This window comes from Haliaeetus albicilla, chromosome 13, assembly GCF_947461875.1.
Source record: "Haliaeetus albicilla chromosome 13, bHalAlb1.1, whole genome shotgun sequence".
In the NCBI taxonomy this organism is placed as follows: domain Eukaryota; kingdom Metazoa; phylum Chordata; class Aves; order Accipitriformes; family Accipitridae; genus Haliaeetus; species Haliaeetus albicilla.
Window position 1 is genome coordinate 40,165,052 of NC_091495.1, and position 21,256 is coordinate 40,186,307.

Consider the following 21,256-nt stretch of genomic DNA (forward strand, 5'->3'; position numbering starts at 1 on the left):
TTTCTTTCCTGATGAGCCTAGCGAAAATTAAGGTTATTTAAAGGTAAATAGATTTTGTTCATCCTGAGGGATGACATTTAAAGAGAGAAGGGGACCTGCTTAGCCCAATAATTGCACCTCTTACTAACCCACCATTTTAAGCTAGGTCTAATGACAGCCTACCCTTAACATCTCTCAACACCTATGTTTCTCCACAGGTTTCTGTTATAGCTACAAAGCTGACCTACCGAAGTACGTCAGAAAGGGCACGTAACTGCACTGGTTAGTGAGCTGTGCCGTGTCTTCTCTTAAACTCTAGCCCATGGTCGTAAGTTACTTAAAGGAGTTGGGAGGTTAAAAAAAAGATTACAGCTGGTTTTGTTTGCCCACAAATACTTTTATGGGCCTGTGTAACAGAAACCAACAAAATACTCTGGTTTTGGCAGAGGCAGTCTGAATGCAAGTCTGATCCAAGGTCTGGGAGTGCTTCGGTCTGGGCTTGTCAGGCAGGTGCCAGCTTTGTGCTCTCAAAAAAGGCAAAGTATGAAGCTGGGATTTTATCACGTGACCTCTCTTTAGTTTTCAGACTGTCATGGTTTAACCTTCAAGTAAGTGCACTAGTTTTCCTCTTCTGGGGAGACAAATCTTAATGCCTGCCAGGGCTGTTAAGTACCTACCTGGAAGTCAAGGACTTGTCAGGAAAACCTGTGTTTGTGGATTCCCATTCCAGGAATCAAGACCTCTCTTTTATCAGAAGTGTTGGAAAGGCATATCCCAACCTATTGAGTCTCTTGGGCTTTTTAGACAGCATTCCTAATTCAAAGAATTGTACTCAAGGTGAGAAACTGAAGAAATATTTTTTCCAATTCTGTTCTCAGGGTGCTCTACAGCACTTATGCTGTATTTGTATTATCACTGTTGTGCCACAGAGTTTATTAGACTGAAATCTAAAGACCAAAGAAGTCAAGGACAGTTGGGTTTTTCTTCCTCCAGAAGTGCTTTAGCACTTCCTTATTAAGTAAGACAATTTAGCTGCTTGTGCTGTGTGATGATAATCTCTAATGTGGAGCATTTTAAATAGTGCACATACCTATGTAAATTGTGGTTAATGACTTCTGACTCCAAATTATTTTATTAAGCAAATATGAAGGGTGGGGACAAAGAAAAGCTGAAAAGTGTTGCAGATGAATGACAAGTCAAAAAAACCCCATGAAAGTTCTCAAACGGCGTGTATCAGAAACATTGCAGCAATCCCCACAGCACAAGGTACACTTACTTGTTTTTCTAGCAGTTAAGCTTTATGCTTGAAAGCAAAATTTTTTTTGCTTTCTGCCATAGTGCAAATTGCCTATGCAGAAGGAAGGACATCTAAAACTCAGTCTTCTCATAAAGTAAGCACTTAAGCATGGATAACTGCTAGTTTACAACAAGTAGTCCATTTGAGAAAGCACTGGTTACATACAAGTCCAGGCTAAGGTGACACTCAAGGTCTCACCGAAGGCAAAACCAACTTTAGCTACAATATTTTTAAGTTTCTATATGAGGAACTATCAAGTTAAAAGTTGCACTCTTCTAACTTGCTGTCCTTCCCATATAAGTCAGGTAAGATTGAGATTGTTTTTCTAAATTAAGACAACCAAGACATTTCCATATTTCACACTTTTATTAATGCAATTTAAATTAGGCTGGAACCTGCAATTTCTGAATAGGCCACTTTGGGCTATTCGTACAGCTTTGTCATAGCAAAAGAGGTACCTTAAATTCATCTGTGAATGAATGATGCCACATGCTGTGATTATTCAAAACATAGTGCTTCAGTGAAAGTTCAAATATATTTTATACACAGTGATTATGAAAATAGATTTTTTCCATACAATATTTTACTTCTGCCAGCTACAAAATATGATAAAGAAAAATAATTCATTTATTTCTCTAGCTCTAGGAATCTTATTCTACTGCAACATATACATCACTCTCAATGAAAGCGATGAGGTGGGAGAAAGGACTCCGAAATCATGCTGAAATATTTCCCTTGAATCTATAGGTGTATTTTACCAAGGATATGGCATTGTCCTAGAGTCAGATCAAGAGGCCTGGGAATCTGGAGGAAATAAAATCCCAATTCTGAACCACATGGCTGTGGGATTTTGAGTCCCAGAAGTTCATGTCATATGCCTGAGTCAACGCAACTTGAAAATAAGGGAGAATCCTGCAATTCCCCCCAAACAAATCATACACTGGTCCTGAACTGATCTTTCTAGATTGATGGCAAAGCAGCATTTTCATAACAACTACTGAGACAACAAGACTTCTGTTCAGAGGGCAGGAAATCTGCACTGCAAGTAAAAGACAACCAACCCACTGAAGTAACTGTGGAACTCAAACTACTGCTAACAGTGTCACATTCTCTAAGTTTTAGGATACATTGGTTCTTAACTTCCAGTAATAGCTGTACTTCCTTAGATTCAAGGTTAGTTTTAACTTTGGGGTGTTTAAAGTAAGCATCTGAGGTAAGAGTTCTTGATGCACCTTTTTTTTTTTTTTGGTATACTTTCTTCATGTGCTTTTTGATTGTGTATAAAATCAATGTTGTGTTATATGAGAACTAGATTGATACTACAGCGGAAACAGCTTATTAAATGAAGTGCACCACCACTTAAAGAGATGCTGTGAGGCTTTCTGCACTGCAGAAGTCACATAGTTCCCTACTTGCTCACAGGTAAAGCAGTTGTGGAAAGGGCACTTTGCCCTACGCAAGACGCTTTTACAGCCACTTGAAGCAGGCCCAAAGTGGAATACTAAGATCTGTCTGGGAAAAGGATTATGCCCATGCTTTCAAGGATTCAGTGTACACAAGTATTTGCATAGTACATTGAGGGGAAACAGGTGCCATTTATTCATATACTGGAGTAATGATGGGAGGACGGAGCACGTGCTGTGGCCCCAATGCCTATCTCTACTTTGGTGACAGTATTGTATTTTCCTATGTACATTTAATTCACAAAGAATGAAAAATCTACAGGTACTCCAGTTTGGAGTAGTTAGGACATTTGAAAGCAAAAGAATTTTTCTTACCAGAGGTGATTGATAGTGCAATTTCACACTGATTTGGAAAGGATTAAATAAGACATCCAATTTCTGAACAAGGATGTTTTAGCTAGAACTAAGTCTGCTGTGTAGGTAGATCCCTTCAGTGGAAGCAGCTTCCACTGTGCATTTTAGAAGATCATAAAGCTGTTCTATACCTGCACTCAAAGTACTACAAGGCAATATATTACCTATGATGACAGTTAACTACTGTTTTCACCTCAGAAGAAAAGAGTACCTGAAAACATCCTGTGGACATTGTCTAAACCACATCTGCCATTTAATACACTGTGCATGAATGAAGACACTAACTGTAAATACACTAGTCTAACTGTAAACCTGAAATTTGTTGCTACTATACATGAATAACATTTTCTATTCATATTGCAGCTACAGATTTAATAAATAGATTTGCATATATTGTGCTTTATAAATTAAAATGCATTCCAAAGTGAGGCAATGCTAAACAATCAATCTATTTAACTCCCCCCTCCCCCCAAAACAGGCCACACATTCTGGTTCTAGAACCAGCCCGCTTCCTCACTCTGTTCACAAAGGTAGAAGCAGCATCTGTTTCTACCTCTTAAACAAAAGCTCCCTCCCCCAAAAGTGATCAAAGAAGAGTTTACTTAGGCACTACCGCAAATGTAAGTTGTCTAATAACCATTACTTCTAACTTAATAAGGGGAGGAGGTGAAGAAAGTCACAATAAATGTTTGGATTCCTTCCTCTTCAGCATATTCTCTTCCCTATCTGACGCTCTGAGACATGTGCAAAGGTGTCAGCATCTCTTCAAAGATAGCTCCTTTTACATTAGATCCCCTCAAATTAGCTTCTTGTAGATCACAACCTGATAGATCACAATTCTAAAGGGTAAAAGAAAAATAAATGTTAATTGAATATACCCAGAACTTAGTTCGAAACTTTACCTTAACTACATTTATACAGAAACCACATATACTTCCATAAATTTTAGCATAAACTTCTAGTCTATCACTCTAAACTAGAGCTTTAGTCACTTCTTGTTAGAGAGAAGTTCCTTTCGCAGTAACAGCTGGATCTATTTTTAAGCTCTTAGACTTACTCTCTTTACATCAAATTATCTTCCAGGAGTTACTAATGCTTGCTGAACAAAGCTAGAAAGAAGCCACCTCTTGCAATCTCACCAGACATTACTCTGAATACTTCTCTAGTACTTCAGGAAGAACAGCCATGTACACTTGCAAAATGAGCTAGTTTGTCATTCTAACCAATGGAGACTGCAGTGTATCACATGCCACGGAGTCAGGTAAGACTCCATCACTACTCTACAAATGATGTCCCAGGATCAAAAAAAAACCCCAAACCCACAAACCCAGGCAACTGCATTTCTCTTCAGTTCTTCCATGATGGCATGATCTCACACTAAGTTAAGTTTAGCATATTTCTGTGCATCACTTTTGAGATGATACAAGCCATTCCTGTGGCTTTGAGGTCCTGGCAAATCCAAGACTTTAGACTCGCCTTCCAAACTGAGGCTAGAATGAGATGTGGTTCCTTAGATCATCCATAACTCACTAAGACTGAAAAAAGACTAGTTCACTCTGTCTAGTTTGAAGCTGCAGAACTCAGCCAAAAGCCAGCAATCCCCAAAATTTTATCAGTTGACTAGTTAGTGTATAAAACGATTCATAACTCACTTCCAAATCAGTTCCTGCCAAAGTTGCTCCTCTAAGATTACAGTTTTTTAGTTTTGCATTTTTCAGCGTTGCAACCCTTAGATTAATTCCTGTCATTTGACTGCCTTCCATGTCAACACCTTTCAGGTTAGCACCTAAAACACATAAAAAATAGTCTTAAGAGGAAATACAGTCAGAAACACAGTAGCTCCAGAATGGTGCTTCTTCAGAGACATCGAAATTGGTAGAGGTCAAGGTAGAACTTGGAATTTAATGATTATATGGTCACACACTCAGGCCGGTGTTTCTGGCCTCTTCTCAAAAACATGGATTGCACAAACCACAGCTAAACCTTTCACAGGCCATATAGATTTACAAACACATGGTTCAGTTTCCACAGAGCACCTAACAGGCAAAAACTTCTTACCTTCCAAATTAGCTTTAAGGCCTGATGGATCTTCAAAATTGCACCCTTTTAGAGATGCTCCTTCTGCGTTGGAACACAGCATCTTTACCCCTTGAAGGTTTGCACACTAATAGAGATAGACATTGCACTTAGGAATCTCACTGACAAGATGAACAATACCAAAAATGATCAGAGTATAGTTTTCATTTCTGTTTTGGAATCCTATTAAAGCACAACAGCCTTGTTACTCTGAGGAAGTCTAAGAACTTGCTATAGTATTACTTCTCTATCATCAGGAAGGCAGCTAGTTCTCACCCACTGCCCTTTTTTTCCTTTTTTTTTATTTAAGATAGCTTCAAAAAGCCTTTGAAGTCATCCAGCTAGAACAACTGCAGAAAATGTTGAAGAACTACATGTTTTACACTTATCTGCTTGTTCCAATTCTTCTTCCCTTAAAGTAACTAAAGAATAGCCCAGACCTTCCGATACGCAACAATTCTTACATCAAGCACTGATCCAGAGAGGTCAGCTCTTTCAAGGTTTGCACAGCACAGGTTGGCATGTGCTAGGTTGCAACGGCTTAGGTTAGCCATCTTGAAGTTTATGTATCGAAGATCTAGGCGTGAAAGATCTGCTCCACTGAAATTGAGACCCTAAAAGCAAAACAATAAACCCCAAAAAGTTACAGAAGATGAGGTGTAGCTCTGAACACAAAACAGTTAAGAGAATCATGTATATTGACATGTGTATATAAATATATACAGAGATACAGATACATACACACACACAAGACCATCTATTCTACTACATAAGACTAAAGACCATCTATTCTACTACATAAGACTAATGAAATGTAAATGCAAAGTTATCAAGCATTGTCCTTGGTTATGCTAGTGCATTTTACATCTAAATAGAATAGCTTAAAAAATTGTTCCTCCAGGGAACATTCAACCTAAAGAAGGAAAGCAGCCCAAGCAGCGCGCTTGAATTTCTTGTTAAGGTCACTCTGCCGCAGCTTGGAATCAAAACTCAATTAAAAAGCCAGGGAGGGGGGGAGCACAAGTTGTTTGAATTTCATGTTGTCACATGATGCTGCAGGATATTTCACCACCAGACACTGACACTACATAGTAAGACAAAGTCTGCATTTTCGCACCTGACATCGCAGCTCAGACTTGGTTGGGGTTGCCAGTAGGAATCGGACAAACTCCTTCCGAGAGATAGGAGAATGATCCTCAGCTGGCTGTGAATTCTGTTGAGAGAGTTGTTTAAAAGCTAATACAGATAGGACTAAATTATATATTGCCTGGAAGAATAGGACATGTGCATTCACATATTAAAGAAAACAGATTACCTTAATAGCTATTTCTAGATGTTCAATTAGTGAATCGATACCAAAAAACCTGGCTTCTTCCAAAACACCTAACAAGACAAAGCAGTATTTGTTATTAACAGGGAGTTGTTAAACAAGAGGGCACTCTTCTTCCCTTACTGGAGAAGGCAGTGTATAGCCACACCAAGAGCATGCCAGAAAGTTTGGGTTAATCCATCCTTACTATTGGAGGAGCATCAATTCAATCGACTTTCCGTACTTGTTATACCTTTTATACATTTTACTTACACTAATGAAGATGAATAGATCACTTGTTGAAGTTTAAGGAGTCTCAAAGAAATGCATAAACTAATAAAACTGACAACCACATACATTATATTAGATGTAACTGTATAGAGGACAAGCAAGCTTGCTTGCAGCTAAAAGGAAAAAATAACTCAAAACGGATGTTTCCAATACCAGTATTAGGTTAAAGATACCAAATCCAGAATTATGGCCAGATATTAATCCAGTAGGGAGAATTTTTAATGCTCTCAAGATAAGTTTGAACAGTGTATCTTCATTAAACCAAGCATGTGGAATTGCAGTGCTTGAGAATAAATTCACCAAAGAAAAATCCCAAACATTTAGATGAGTATACAGAAGTCCCACTGACTTTACCATGTTCACCTGAGGGCAAAGTTTAACTTCTAAAGAGTAATAATTTAGGAGATGTCATACAGGTAATACCTACCTAGCAAATTAATGCCATCATTTACAATGAGCTGTCCGTGACGCAAATAGTTCAAAATTGGCTCAAAATACTCTGGACTGCGGTCAATTAGGAATGCTCCTCTATGATCTTGCTTGTTTCCCCAAGCATCTGTTTCCACAACATATATATAATTAAATTTGATATATTAATAGAAGAGCATTTGCTTCAGTTTCAGATTTTTACTACCAAAGGGTACTGGATTATGAAACATTCCACTTGAAAGGGCGTTTCTTGGAGAAAAGGAAGAAAAGAAGGGGGTAGGGGGAAATCACCTTAAAACGAGCTCACTCCTGCTATAACTAAAACATTTTATCACATACATAAGAAACATTGCTAGAATAAAAGCAGCATTAAGATTTTAGTTTCCTAAAAGCTGTCTCGTACAGTGTTTGCCCACTGATTCTGTTGACAAAACTGAGCAAGATGCACCGATAAGATGAAAATCTACAAAGACCCCAAAATATTAACTATGGATGAAATTATATTTTCAGTTTGTGAGACAATAAGCATTACATGGGCAATGGAGAAATAAACAATTATTGAAAAAATGATTATACATTCTACTTTGATACTTTAACATACTTTTGATATTTTAACATATGAACAAGAGTCTCAACTTGATAGTGCCTTTTGCCTACTTTGCTGATTTGTTAGCTTAAAAAATAAAGTTTACTTCTATATACTAACCTTTATCTTTAAACATGTGGGCCAACATGCTGTCAGGTTCTTTATTAACCAAAGTGCTCCTAGAAAACAAGGCAGTGCAATTTTATTTTTACATGGAATGTTTTCCTCAAGAAGACAAACTTGCTGGCTGGAGTGTATTTTCTGCCCTTGGTGTGTGATATGCATTCCAACAGCTACAGCACTGTACTGATTTAATTTCATATAGTGTGATAACAAAATACATTTCGGACCTGAGGTATTGTAAAGGTATTTTAAATACTAAGCACTTAGTTAACTGAAATATTCCAAGGAGAAATCTAGGCCTGTTCAGGCTTTTCGCCAGTTTTACATCATATGTAAACTGTTTAAGAATTAATTTGTTGCAAAATTGTGATAGCAAATACAAAATACAGAGAAAGCTGCAGAAGTCAAAGGCCTCCTACTCCACAGTAAGTTATTTTTCTAGCTCTTTTGCAAGAGCATCTGAAGCCTCACCCACTCAATGTACACTACCAGCTGCCATAACTACTGAAATCAAGCCCTTTAAGAACAAAACCAACTAGCTGCATTTTTACCGTGTAGTGGTGAAGTATCGGCCTCCAACATTGAGTGTTAACCAATCGGTGTGTGACCCTGTTAGTTCTTCATGAGGTCTCCCATCAGCCTGAGGATCTACACAGATGTGAAAGACACAGTAATTATTAGAAAAATTGTGAATATTTCTGAATCCTCCATGTAGTAAGAGGTATCTTCTAAAAACACCAGAAAATAAAATTTTAGATTTACATTAAAGCGAAACACAACCTCTTTCCATTAAACAGAAGGTTAAACATAAGAATTACAGAGACTTACCAATGAATGGTTCCCCTTCACAGACAAACAAAACATCATCATCCCTGAAAGGGGAAGGGATAGGGGGAAGAGAAGGAGGGGGAAAAAAAAAATTAATCATAATTTTTTGTTCATCTAATTGACAGTGGGGACCCCTCCTGATTAGTTTCAGGTAAATGATAATCAGTTGCCATTAGTTAGAACTTCAATATCTTATTTTTATCTTAATTTTGCAGGTTCCAGTGGATTGACTTCACTAGAGATGTTATCTGTATCGACCAGGTAGGGATCACTTCTGTTACTCAAGCAGTTTAGTTTTACAAAAGAGTTGCTTTTCTCCCTGCTCGGGGAGTATTCTATGAAGCCAAAGCAACGCTAGAGTTTGTCTCCTTTTCAAAATCCTCATCTGGGCGCTGACTAGAATAGTGGGATTTTCCTGGTACGTGCATTGCACTGTGAATCAACACAGGAGGCTGTTAAAAGGCATAAAATGCAGCTTGTATCAAGTTCTGATTCATCAAGATAGAAATGCTTTGAAGTTCAAAAGACAGTATTATTTTTCCTTGAGGCATGAAAGCACCTTTGGGCATACTGGATGGCAATGATTACATCTGTTCTTAAGGAAAGAGCTGGTTATTGATTAAGGTCAGAGGATTAATAGGCTAGTAAGTCTCTTAATCCACATCCATGATTTGACTTTTATTGGATAAGCCTTACCTAATCAAAGCGATATCATCAATGAGTCCACCTTTTCCATTGTAAACACTGGTCGCTTTTATTCCAAGCTTATTACTAGCCACAGACAGCAAATCTGATAAAGTCCCATATACAGCCACAACCTGTGGAGGAGAGAGGCAGCTATAGGCACTGGTTTCTGCCATTTCAGACTTAGTACCAGGGCCATCAATATCTTCTTACGGGGGGAGGAAGGTAGCTGCGGTTCTTTACTAAAAAAGCAACCGAAAAGATCAACTTCGATGTTAGAAACGTAGCTGCCTTAAAACAGGGTGACTCGCACATCTCTCGCTCAAGACTCATCGTACTGACGTGGCGGCAGCAGTGGAAGGATAAGTGTTGGTACTATCAAGAATAGTACAATTCAATTATTTATTTCTCTAAAGAAATAGTGCTATGTGTTCTGTTCCAAGTTTTTCCCGAATTTATTTCCCTCTCTAAAACCAAAGGTTAAGCTACTGCCAAATTTACCGTCTTCACTCCAGAGATGCGGATGGGAAAAATCAGGGGTCACGGACAGCCCTTACAGCTGCATCGCACGGCCTTCTCCCATGCTAGCTGTGCACTGGCTGGGCCTAGAAATCTGTTTTCACTCTGGAAACGTAACTACATGGGTTTTAAACAAGCGAGCGGAGTTTAAACAGTTTTATTGATCGGCTAGCCAGCAGAAAGCGCGCAACGCGGCGCTAGGCAGAGACCTGACACCCTGCGGGATTCAATTTACGTGCTTCCCGCCGTTACCGAGGGCAGGTACGGCAGGACCCGAATTAACAACGACGGCGGGAAGGTGACTTTTAACAGCGAGAAGTCCTCGGCTCGTCGCGACTCGCCGGCAGAAACGCCGGCAGCCGCTGGCTCTATTTTCCGGTGAGCTGACACCCTCCCCGCAGGGCCCTGGGAGGTTTGCGGGCACTTCGGCGGCCCGGGGACCGGCACCCCGAGGCCGGCGGGACCCCCCCTTCCTCCTCCTCCTCCCTGCCCGCCCCTCACCTTCCCGTTCCGGGGGCTGCCGTTAACGAACAGCGTGACCCGCCTCATGCTGCTGCGGTGGCGGCGGCGGCGGCAGCCCCACTCCTCCTGCCGAACCCGGAAGGTAGCGCTCGTTGACCGACATGAGTCACGGCCAATAGGCGGCCGAGACCGGCGTCCAATAAGAAACGCGCTTCGCCGGAGGGGTGGGGCAAGAAGGGGTGGGAGGGTTGGGCGGGGAAATGGCGGCGGAGCGGCGGGCCGGCAGCGGCGGTGCCGGTAGCCAATCAAGGGAGGGATAAAGCCCTACATTAGCATAAAGCAGGAGTTGAAGTAGAGTCGCCCTTGATTGGTGCGGCCCGTCACGTGGGCGCGGTTCGTTGAATGGACCGGTTTGGTGGTTTGTTGGTTTTTTTGGTTTGTTTTTTTTTTTCAAAATGGTACTGCTGCGCGTGAGCAACGGTTTTTGATCCCTCCGCGCGCAGCGAGCCAAAGAGTCCCCCGTCCTCCCTGAAATCTCTGCCGTTCGCCGGGGAGGGGGGGGCACGGGACCGGCTCTCACGGTCCGTTTTCCTTCCCTGCGCTCTTTAGCCGTGATTCCCGGTGACCGGTGGGCTCGAGGGGCGAAGGCGCGGAGGAATACGCGGTGAGGCGGCCCGGTTTGAATGCGGGAGGCGGGTACGGCGCCGGTGGCTGTGGGGAAGCGCTGGGGCGGGTGTGAGGGCGGAGGTTCGCGGTAAGGTGGGGTTCGGCGGGGAGAGGGGGTGGCTGGGGGGAGTTGGAGTGCATTGGTGAGGGGATATAAAGGAGGGGGGGAGGCGGGAAGGGTGTCTGAGGGGGGTGCGTGGGCAGGGAGGGGCGCTGGGGGGGGGGGGATGCTGAGGGGATTGGGGTGCCCGGGGGGCGGGAGCGGCCGATGTGGGACACTGATCCCTCGCCCAGACAGGTCTCTCGTTTGTGTAAACGGGTAGATGTAGGCACCGACTTTTGGTGTGAACTTAAAAAAAAAAAAAAAAAGTCATGCACACGGTCTTTAGCAGCTTAATTCGCGTTACGCAAAATACGGAAAAATGCATGTATTTGTGGAACCAAAGTGTCAGACTGACGTTATTGAATTCTACACGCTTAACTTAAAAGCCAGGAAACTCAATGCAAAAAATGTTAGCGTCTTAAATTTTTCCAGTTAGTATTAAACTGCTAATATTTGTTGCAATCCTTACAGCAAAACGATCACAGTGTGCTTGTGCTTCACACGTTTTATACTAACACGAATGTTTTTTATGCTAATGTGAAGCTGAAGTTTGGTAAAGAGTGAAAACATAGCCTTGTATTTCCTTAGTCGTGAAACACTTCTGTTGCAGGTTTACATTGCTGCGCATTTTTCTTTATAGTGCGAGCCTTTTGTGTCCTTTTCCAGTAGCTCTCTGGAGATAAGACTTTCCCTTTCTGCCACAAAGTTAAAACACCTTGTTCCAGGAAAAAACTAGATTGTGTAGAAGTTTTGAGTATGGTAGCAAACTCTTGCTCTTACCAAATACCTGTTAAAATCTCTTTTTCTTTTTGATAGGTACCTGTAATTACAGGAGAGCAAAGGCTGACTAAATGTTTCTTAAAATAAATCACTAACAATGCACAGACGATCTAAGAATATAAATGCTTCCCTGGAAGTTAAAGAAAATGAGAGTAGTTACACTGAAGAGAAGGAAGAGGCCTCTTTCCCTGATGTGTCAAAAGACCAGAAGATTTGCAAAGTGATTAAATCAAAAGTCGCAAAGGCATCCAAGAAGGAGAATTTAAGTGATGGGAACCAGGCGCAGTTGGAAAAATGCACCCTGAAATACACCAAAGGCCTCGAGAAGAAATCATATCACAGGGAGGATGTTAGCTGTCAGTTTACTGAATGCATTTTCGATACACTAAAAGGGGATATGGTTGGTGAACATACCTTGCCTTTGAACAGTAAGGAAAATTTTTCAAGTAGACCTGTTTCTTTGGGGGCTGAATGCTACTTGACACCTAATAGAGATGAAGCAGAAGAAAAATCTGATTGTGCCATATCAGAGAAACAGAGGAAAAAACCTGTTGATTTGAGAACTGTAACAATTGCTGAATTTGGGATTACTCAAGAAAATTTTACTAAACAATCTATAGGTAAGGATGGCGTGCCTAACGACTGTTATCCTTCTCAGAGGGACATGTGGAGGTCATCTAGTCCAGCCTCTGATCAAAAGCTTCAGTTTAGGTCAGGTTCAGATTGTCTGGCTGAGTCTGAATATGCCCAAGTATAGGACTATGATATGATGTTGCTATAATTCCCTATTTAACTTTTCTTATGTCCAGTTGATTAAGTGTCAGTGAGTTTCACAAGGAAGTAGTAAGACAAATTCTGCAAGTATTGATAGACAGTTCCTTAACTAGCAATTGAAAAAGTAAAAGAAAGATAGCTCCTCACTTGGTATATAGTTTAGTTAATGTTTAACTTGCTTTTAGGAAGTTAATTTGCTTTTGCTCAGGAAGGTTTCTTGAGCTGAGCAGCTAACTTTGGATATTTTCATAAATAGCATAAATCACTCTTAAAAAAAAAAAAAAAAAGAAAAAAATTAACATTTTAGACCTTTAGGTATTCTTACCAAAAAAACTTTTTTTTTTTTTTTTCCTCCCCCCTCTTCTCCTCTCCCCATTTCAGGGAAGTCTCCAACTTCATTAAAATATAGACGAAGATCAGCAATTGGAGTACGGGGATCACCAGAAAATAACACCCTTATTCAATACCTTGCCCAACAGAGAAGCAACAGGCAAAAAGCAGCTTTTACACAGGTGAGAGTTTTTCTTTAATATGTCAGTTTTGTCCCCCCCAGGAATCAACATACACTGGCAGAAAGAGAAGGCAAGTGTCAGGAAGAAGCCAGTAGGAGTAACCATGGCCTTAATTTTCTTGACCTCCCTTGGACACCTTACCTTAGAATAACAGGGTGTTAGAGGTTTTGTTTGTGTAGAGTCTGGAGTCTTTTCTCCATGTCTAGCTTGCTCACATATTTTAACTTTTGTTTACCATAACCTTTACTATCCTGTATTTGCCATGCTTGATTTTTGGCTCCTTAAATTGTTGATGGTTCAAAGTGAAGTAAATACTAGCATAAGTGACTTGGTTTTTAATCAGACTTGTTCTTAACTCATACTAGCATAGACTGTCAGAAAACAAATTCTGGATATGGTCTAGAGGGACAGATTATGAAAGGCAGTAAAACTTAACACATCTCTTGATACAGTTCCTTTTTTGCATATTTTTACCATACAACTACAGTTGCAGCCAGATTAAATACAAGATTTGTTTCTTTGAGTTTGTTTTATGCCAAAGGACAAATACAAAGTAATAAAGCCTGTGTCCTCTTGGGGGGGGCGGAAGTCTCATGAGGTTTATTTTGTTTTGGCAGGTTAGTCCTTTTAAACGTGAAAATGTCAGGTTGTTGAAGGACAAGATAGATGTCTTTCAACAATCCTTTCAATCAGTACAAGAAGCTGAAGGGGAGACTGGCTTCTCTGGACTGTCACAAGTGGATGATGCTTCCCAGGAAGCAGACTGTTGTAAGTTGATTATATTTCTGGTCAATGATTTATCTTAAACATCAGGTCTTCTTTTAGGCCAAAAAGTACAAAACTACAAACACTTAATATAAAACCAAAAAATCTTCCTTTATAAGGATTGGCACAGGTTTTCTTGTTTGTTTAAACCCATCTTATTTCTTGGTGCACCCTGGGTTAATGGTTTCTCAGAATAACCTCTGAAGAAAAATGATAACTAGTATTTTTTGTGACTGTTTCCTTAGTTTTACTTTCTAGATTTATACCCTTTAATTGACTTTTCACTAAGCATTAGTGTTTTCACGCTTTTTCCATGAAACTGAGAATGGTTTTTATGACAACTGGTTTTAGCTGTTGTAACTGTTACCTCTCTTGATCGCGATGTGCAGAGTTTTGCTTAATAACTTTTAAGTGCAGTAATTTTAGAAATCACATCACATTACTGTGGTGTTAACATCCTTATTTCTTAATGAAAATAATAAGTATTGCAAAAGCAAGTCAGGGCAGTGCTGTGGTAACTGTGAGAAGATGATAATGTACAACAAACTACAGTGCTTTACTTCGCTGGTATTGGTGGTCTTAATAACATTTATATGAAAAGAATAACTTGCTTTGTTTTGAAGATTTGGTAATGTTCTTTTCAAAGTAGAACTAAAACATGCATGTGTCGTCTTTTTCTTGACTAGAAAATTACCTAGCTTTTTTAATTTCACCATCCTTTTGGTGAAGAAATGCAAGAAGAGCATTCATTGAAAACACTGAAGTTTGTGGTTTGTTGTTTGGGTTTTGTTCTGTTTTGTTTTTAATTGATGCAGCTCCAAACAAAGTACCTTATACAAAAGAGCAGAACCTGGATCAGTGGAGTGAAAAGTTCATGTCAGACAACAGTGGAGCTGATTTGAAAGAAAACTTAAGACAAAATTTGACCAACAGCACTAAGTCTGATACCAGGATCTGCACCATCTTGTCTTTGTGCCAAGATGTGGCTGTCACTGAACCTGCTGCTGCTGTTTCAAAGGTACTTCTGTGAGTGTGGGAAAAGAACATGGAGAAAATAAATAGCACAGCAAGGCTCCTTTGTAAGAATTTACATCTTGTTATGACAAGTCAAAGGAAGCAAAATCTTGCATGGACACTGATCCATTTGGACTGACAGTGAATATAGCCTAGCCTCAGATACTTGCTGCTGGCTCTTCTGAGGCTGTGCTCAGTTTTCTTTTACATGCAAGTGTTAAATGTGGATGCTATAAGCTGTTCTAGTCAATAAGATTATACTCTTTTCTGATAATCACATGGAAAAGCTTATTTTATTCTATTAATAAAATTTAAATATGTCCTAATTCTTTTGAATCTGCAGCTGTAACTATGTGAGATGTCAAATTCACAGATCTGGCAAATACAGCTTTTTCCAGCTGTCAAAACCAACTTTATTGATCATTGGGATGACTTTGAATACAATTTTTAATCTTCACCTTCTATCTGTTCAGCAGTTATTTGATATTCCATGCAAAAAAAAGGATGTACTTTGTATGCAGGTGGAGAAGTTAATTTGTCTTCTATATAAGTATGTCTAGTGATACTTTTATTAGTGTCGTATAAAAACAGCGATGATGGGGTCCATTTTGCTAGGTGTGTCCTCTGATGCTGCTGGACCTAGCAGCTTCTGAGTTGTAAAACAGTTGTGATAATGTAATACCTGTATGGAGGTTAGGAAGAAACTTCCTAAACTAGTGACTAAAATATACAGGTATTTCATTCCATCTTCTTTTCATTTCTGATATCTAATCCTTTTAAGCATTTAGCATTGGTGTTTGGGGAAAATAAATTCAACTAAAGTAGTGGATGATTGAGAAAGCTCTGAAATCCTTGTCTATGGGGATTAAAAAACTCTGTAGTGCATGCTATTTTAAAAGGCAGCATTTACAAGCAGCTTTTTATTTCTTTATCATGTTGTGTGGGTGTGTATATAAATAGATGCTACATATATATGTGTGTATATATATGTAAATCTTGTAACTTTTTTCTCTAGAAATGGGTTTATGAGCAACACAATCCTATTGAGTCATTGGAAGCTGTTCTAATTAGAGATACCTTAGAAACAGGCCATGGTAAGAGGATTCATCACTATTATAATCTTTGTTATATTCTTATTAGAAAGTAAAAATACTTAGAAAATTTGTAAGGAAATGTTTCACAAGTAGTCATCCCATGTCTGTCGTCTTGTCTACAATTTATAATGCAGTATTAACCTGATATAACTTTGACATAAAGGCTGATGGGGTGGGGAAAAAGGCACTGCAAATAATTATTTATTCAAGTGCTGCTGCAGAAAGGCTAAAGTCCCAGTTTAAAAACTGAATTCAGAGCTTGTTCGGTACAGCATAGCATTAAACGTGTTTTTACTTAAGGACCGTTCCTAGGAAGGAAATAGCTTTTATGAGACGAGCTGAAATATTTGGAAGGTGGGGTAGGGCCTCTGGGGGTGGTATGTTGGCAGTTTGATTCTGATAGAAAAAGCAAGCTCAAACTGAGACACAGGCAGGGAATAATTGTTTAGAGTTTTCCTTAATTTTGCTAGTCAGGCCATTTTTAGGGAAAAGAGTATAGTTCAGTACTTCGTGCCTGTGAAGGAGAGAGGAATGTTAATGTACAGAGTGCCTCCATGTACATTAGAGAATACTCCCCGCCACACTTTACATGGATGAGAGAAATCCTTATGTGAAATGTCTTTTCCTTCATGCAATGCTCCCATTTTTCTTTTGTATGTTTTGTAAATTCCTCAAAATATGAAATGTACATGTGGCACAATAACAGTGGAAATTTAGAAACAAATGGATTTTTTTGTGATGTTGATGTACAGAATCTATGGAGATGTGTACATTTATAGTTCATGTTGCTAATACTAAAGTCTTCTCAATTTTACTTCAGTCTTTGTCATATCTGTCTACTTGCTCTAAAGATTTCAGTTCTGACCACATCGCTAAAGATGTTAGAAGTAATGTTATATCAGATCTAAGCAGAAAGAAAGTTAGTTTTGGAGAAGAACTGAGCCTGGAAATATTTGATGAAAGCAAGCCACCTATCACACCACCTATCACACCACTACAAACAGGAAATACTTCATTAAATGAACATATACAGAGTGGCTCCCATCTGCGATCTGTATTGAAGAAAACACCAGCGAAACAACTAATGGATAGCATGAAGGTTGGTTAGCTGACTTATATGGAGGTACTGATACTAAGGATGAACTTCTGCAGTCGTTATTGAACTGGCAGAAGTTGAATTGTGGTTAAAGATACTTTTTGACTAACTGACATGCACTGGGAATAATTTAATGCTGTCAATGGATATCTGTTTGCTCTTTGGTCATCTTGGAAGCTTTGTTTGAAGCTTTAATGTTATGAGATGATCCATATGTGTGTTGTTGAGTTTTATTCATTTAGAAAGTGAGTAGGTTTTTTAAACAATTGGAGTGATTATTAAATGTTGCTTACAGAAAAAGTTATTTTCACTTTTGATTTGAACAAGGACAATATTTTAATTAAATGGTATTGAATAGATGATTGTGTCACTTAAATTTGATAGGAATACTTGGACGATGCAGTTGACGGAGGAGGAGGTGAATCTCTCGCAATCTCCAATTGTGGAAAAATCTTGGAAGCATTGCAAACAGGTCAGATTCCCCTTTGTTTTTTACACAGGCAGAGTATTATGTGGGATCATAAGGTTTTTCCTCTTTGGTAAATGTGAAGAATGATATGCATTAACCACCACTGAAGTAGCTCATGTGGCATCCTACTGTATGAAAATAAAGTTGGCAAGGAAAGTAATGTCTATTTAAAAAAAAAATAAAAAAATCCCACCCCAAAACTTCAGAAAGCCTCTAATACCAGACTAGAATCACCTGTTTTTCAAGAAATTTTACACTTGTCAACTGAAACTTGTGGAACAGTTAGGCATTTCTAGTCTTCTTTTTTTTTTCTTCCTTAATTCTTGATACTGTAATAAAGCTATAGTGAAAATTCTGGTTGAATCCACAGGACAGGTAAAGGTGGTATTTTGCTGTTTGTTTGGGGGATGTGTGACTTCTTTAGAGAATGTTAAGACTCATAAAAAGACCTTGAAAAGTTTCTGCTCTATGAAAGTGCTGGTTTAAATTCACTAAGCAGTCTATGTATTTCATTACAATAGAGAAAACTGAAAGACATAGCTCTGAAAAGCCAAAGAGGAAAAGAGTTACTTTTGGAGAAGTTCTAAGCCCAGAAATATTTGATGAAACTTTGCCTGCAAATACTCCATTGCGCAAAGGAGCAACGCCAGTCCGTCATCCAGGATTACAAAGTAATAGCCCTTTTGCAAGGTCAAGTCTCATTGAAGAACCATTATCCCAGCCGAACTTTGATTGCAATGATGTAAGTTTTTTGTTGGTGCGGTTCGGGTTTCTTAACTATAAAAACAGCCTCCTGGTCTCTGTGAATGTTCAATTTTTGTTTAATTTTTTCCTCAGTCTGCTTGGTTTTCAAAAGGAATTGCTAAAATATTAAAATACAGTCTGCTTGAAGCTTTAAAATGACATTGAGAACTTTCGTTTTATGAATTCTAAATAGCATTTTGGCCTGTGGAGCTGTTTTTAAAGTTGAGTATTGGTAGCACGTGAAATGTTTTTTGCCTTGGCTTATTCATATACTTTTGATACTGTATTTCTTTTTGCCATATATAGCAAATGAGCTGCTGCGTTCTTTAAGGTAAAAAAAAAAAAGCAAATTGCCTGGCTGTTCCAAACATTAATGGACCAGGCATTTTTCAGTATATATCTGGTATAGTATATTGCCAAAAAAAAAAAATTTTTTTTGTTTAAAGGAATGTCTTGAGCCTCTTCAAGAGTTAGTGGAGGGTCCTGTTGCTGCAGAAGACCTCTTACCTGTTGAAAATGCAGAAGGTAACCCCAACTTGTATTTTTGTCATTAGATAATGCATCTTTCTGTATCTGAAAATTGAGAGGTGACACAAGGGGTTTTTTGTTTGTTTGTTTTTATTCATGGGTTATTTCAATTGTGCTAAAATTTAAATGCTCTTGCTTTCTTCTAACGATCTTTGCAGTAGTTGCAGTGTTTACCTGTTGTTCAGGTTATCTGGATGTTATGAGACCTTGTGGTATTTTTCTGTGAAAGTGTCTGATCAAATTAGACTTACTGCTTTAAGCAATTTGGCTTACTGTCTTGTTTCTGATATTGCAATTTTGATGTCTTTAAAATAGCAAGCAAGACAACAACAACAACAAAAATTGAAAGGGGGTTGTGCATGTGTATGTATGTATCTCTATGAAAGCTCTGTAAGTGCTAATCATTTTGTTACCAAATCCTTACAAGTTTTGTTTTCCTGTTTTGTGAAGCAAGCTGTTTTGTTTTTTTTTTTTTTATTTTGCCATGTTTGATAGTCCTCAAGACTAAGTTACTAGTTACTGGGAACTAAGATGACTAAACATGCTGTGGACAATGTTAGAAATTATGTGGATAATTTCCTCAATGTGATTAACTTTTTGTGTTTAAACTGAATCAATATTCTTATTTTCTTCATATATAATAGCAGAAACTGACAAATCTGACATGATAAAAACTCGTTCTTCTACTAAAAGGAAGGTAAGTTTCTTTAGTGGTGAGGTTTGTTTTGTTTTGTTTTTTTAACGACTTCGGGCAGAATTGTTATCTTTTATATGTCCTGATGCTTGTAAGAGTTTTTACAGCTTCAGGTATGAGGTTTGTATATATCCAGGTATATGGAAATATCTCATGTTAGTGCAGGTAATTGTCTTAAGGAAATCTCATTTTTGAGTGAAAATGATTTTCCAGTTATTAAGAACACTTTTGGTTATAGCCCGATACTTAAATTTACTATTTCTGTTGAATTTTCCAGGAACTTTCCCAAACAGTCTGACAAAATTTGGAAGAGATTTATTCATAGACTTTCATTCATAGGGTCAGGGGCTTTGCTCATGGGACTCTAAAAACTTATAATCACAAAAAAATGAGGAGAATGGAAATGAAGTTTTCTGTCTAACTTTTCTATTTGGTTTAATTTCTTGGAGACACAGAAACATGAGATCGAGGCTAATAAAGTCAAGTTTATTCTGTAACCTGTGATGAATTTTCGGTATCAGTGAAAATGTGATTGTGTTCCCAAGTCCAGTGCTAAAGATTTTCAGTATTGTTAACCTTTTTGTCTGCTAGCCAAAAGGCAGACAGCATATGATACATGTATGTCTTCTGGTTTCTGGAATTTTAAGGTGCATAGAATTTGTAGTGCAACAATTTCTGTAAGAAGTGCTTTCAGACTTCAGTGTTCTACAGTTCTAGTGTGCTTTCCTCTGAAAGGAATAGCTGAAGATGAAAATGTACTATTTTCTCATTAGAATGTCCTTTTTGTACAAATAGGACTATATTGTACTGTGTGAAGAGACTAGCTTTATAAATCTTACTTTCCAGTTATGAGTGTCTAGCTTTTATGACCTCATATATGAAGTAACAGAGACTAATTACAATGTGATTCTTATGACTGTTGGACTGTGGTGTATTTTTAAAAAAAGCAAGCTTATGCATGTGCACATACACATGCACCCCAACAACTGAAAAATTCATGTTCCTCAACAGTGTAGCACCGTTTCAGAGGGGACTGATTTTAGCATCTCAAGAGCCACAAATACTAAGAATGTTAAAGATACTAAAAATCCAAGAAAGAACAAGTTTCAAAAACAAAAGAATATAACCACATCTGCTGCCAAAAAGACACCAGTAAGTGACAGTCCACTGCAGTTGGTGAATGCTAAGTGTCTCGTGTGTGTTTTACGTGATTATTTTGATCTTTGTAGTAAAGATTTTCTAAAGGGCATTACGTTTCCTGTTGCTGCCAATACTTCTTCGTGCCTGTCTTGTTTTCCTACACTTACTGCCCTACCCCTCTTTCTTACTGCTTGTTAAGGGTGACTAGAAGGCTTTAAATACTTATAGGGCAAAAAGGATACTTTATGGAGGTGGAGGGGGGTGTGTGTCACTTTTCAGACTTCAGGGACATAAAACAAGTTTATGGTTCTTCTCTTACCGACTGTATGCAGTAGTAGTTCTTTGAACTCACCCAGTTATATGCTGGTTAAGTATTGTAAAGGCATGAGACTTCTAAAAGATTTTTGCTTTCATGTATTGGAGGGAAAAGCACATATTCCTTTTCAAACTAAGCATGAATGAAGAACCTGTAGTTTT

The 21,256-nt window shown here is 38.7% G+C and overlaps 2 protein-coding genes across 12 annotated transcripts in view; one reads left to right on the plus strand and one right to left on the minus strand.

Moving 5' to 3' along the window:
* Positions 1-1,623: 1,623 nt before the first annotated feature.
* On the minus strand, positions 1,624-10,595 carry KCTD9 (potassium channel tetramerization domain containing 9). 2 transcript variants are annotated; one of them, XM_069801073.1, is made up of 12 exons: positions 10,440-10,595; positions 9,432-9,553; positions 8,736-8,779; positions 8,459-8,555; positions 7,905-7,963; positions 7,197-7,325; positions 6,485-6,552; positions 6,287-6,382; positions 5,634-5,783; positions 5,152-5,257; positions 4,746-4,879; positions 1,624-3,932 (listed from the first exon to the last, which is right to left on the minus strand). In XM_069801073.1, the coding sequence occupies exons 1-12, from the start codon at positions 10,485-10,487 to the stop codon at positions 3,816-3,818; spliced, it is 1,170 nt and encodes a 389-aa protein (XP_069657174.1). In that variant the 5' UTR covers positions 10,488-10,595; the 3' UTR covers positions 1,624-3,815. The 2 variants fall into 2 exon arrangements, with proteins under 2 accessions (XP_069657174.1, XP_069657175.1); XM_069801074.1 differs by lacking the exon at positions 7,197-7,325.
* A 138-nt stretch (positions 10,596-10,733) lies between these two features.
* CDCA2 (cell division cycle associated 2) overlaps positions 10,734-21,256 on the plus strand; it is a 105,726-nt gene continuing 95,203 nt past the window's right edge. For 3 of the 10 annotated variants that reach the window (XR_011327596.1, XR_011327597.1, XM_069801064.1), the window contains exons 1-12: positions 10,734-11,064; positions 11,986-12,569; positions 13,105-13,235; positions 13,853-14,003; positions 14,816-15,018; positions 16,030-16,108; positions 16,960-17,207; positions 17,589-17,676; positions 18,195-18,415; positions 18,864-18,942; positions 19,587-19,642; positions 20,651-20,791. Coding sequence is in view for 8 of the 10 variants with exons in the window: in XM_069801064.1 (XP_069657165.1) it covers positions 12,047-12,569; positions 13,105-13,235; positions 13,853-14,003; positions 14,816-15,018; positions 16,030-16,108; positions 16,960-17,207; positions 17,589-17,676; positions 18,195-18,415; positions 18,864-18,942; positions 19,587-19,642; positions 20,651-20,791 (1,920 nt within the window). In the remaining 2 variants the exon portion in view is untranslated. Of the gene's footprint in view, positions 11,155-11,985; positions 12,570-13,104; positions 13,236-13,852; positions 14,004-14,815; positions 15,019-16,029; positions 16,109-16,959; positions 17,208-17,588; positions 17,677-18,194; positions 18,416-18,863; positions 18,943-19,586; positions 19,643-20,650; positions 20,792-21,256 lie in introns of all 10 variants that reach the window. The other 7 variants (XM_069801062.1, XM_069801065.1, XM_069801066.1 and 4 more) reach the window with 7 other exon arrangements.

Bases quoted from the DNA above. Each gene is read 5' to 3' on its own strand.
- KCTD9 (XM_069801073.1), bottom strand. From the start codon at position 10,487: ATGAGGCGGGTCACGCTGTTCGTTAACGGCAGCCCCCGGAACGGGAAG. The intron at 7,964-8,458 runs GTAAAAATGCAG...CTTGTTTTCTAG, and splicing joins CGATACTTCACCACTACACG to GAGCACTTTGGTTAATAAAG. The intron at 5,258-5,633 runs GTAAGAATTGTT...TATCTCTATTAG, and splicing joins TCTCTGGATCAGTGCTTGAT to TGTGCAAACCTTCAAGGGGT.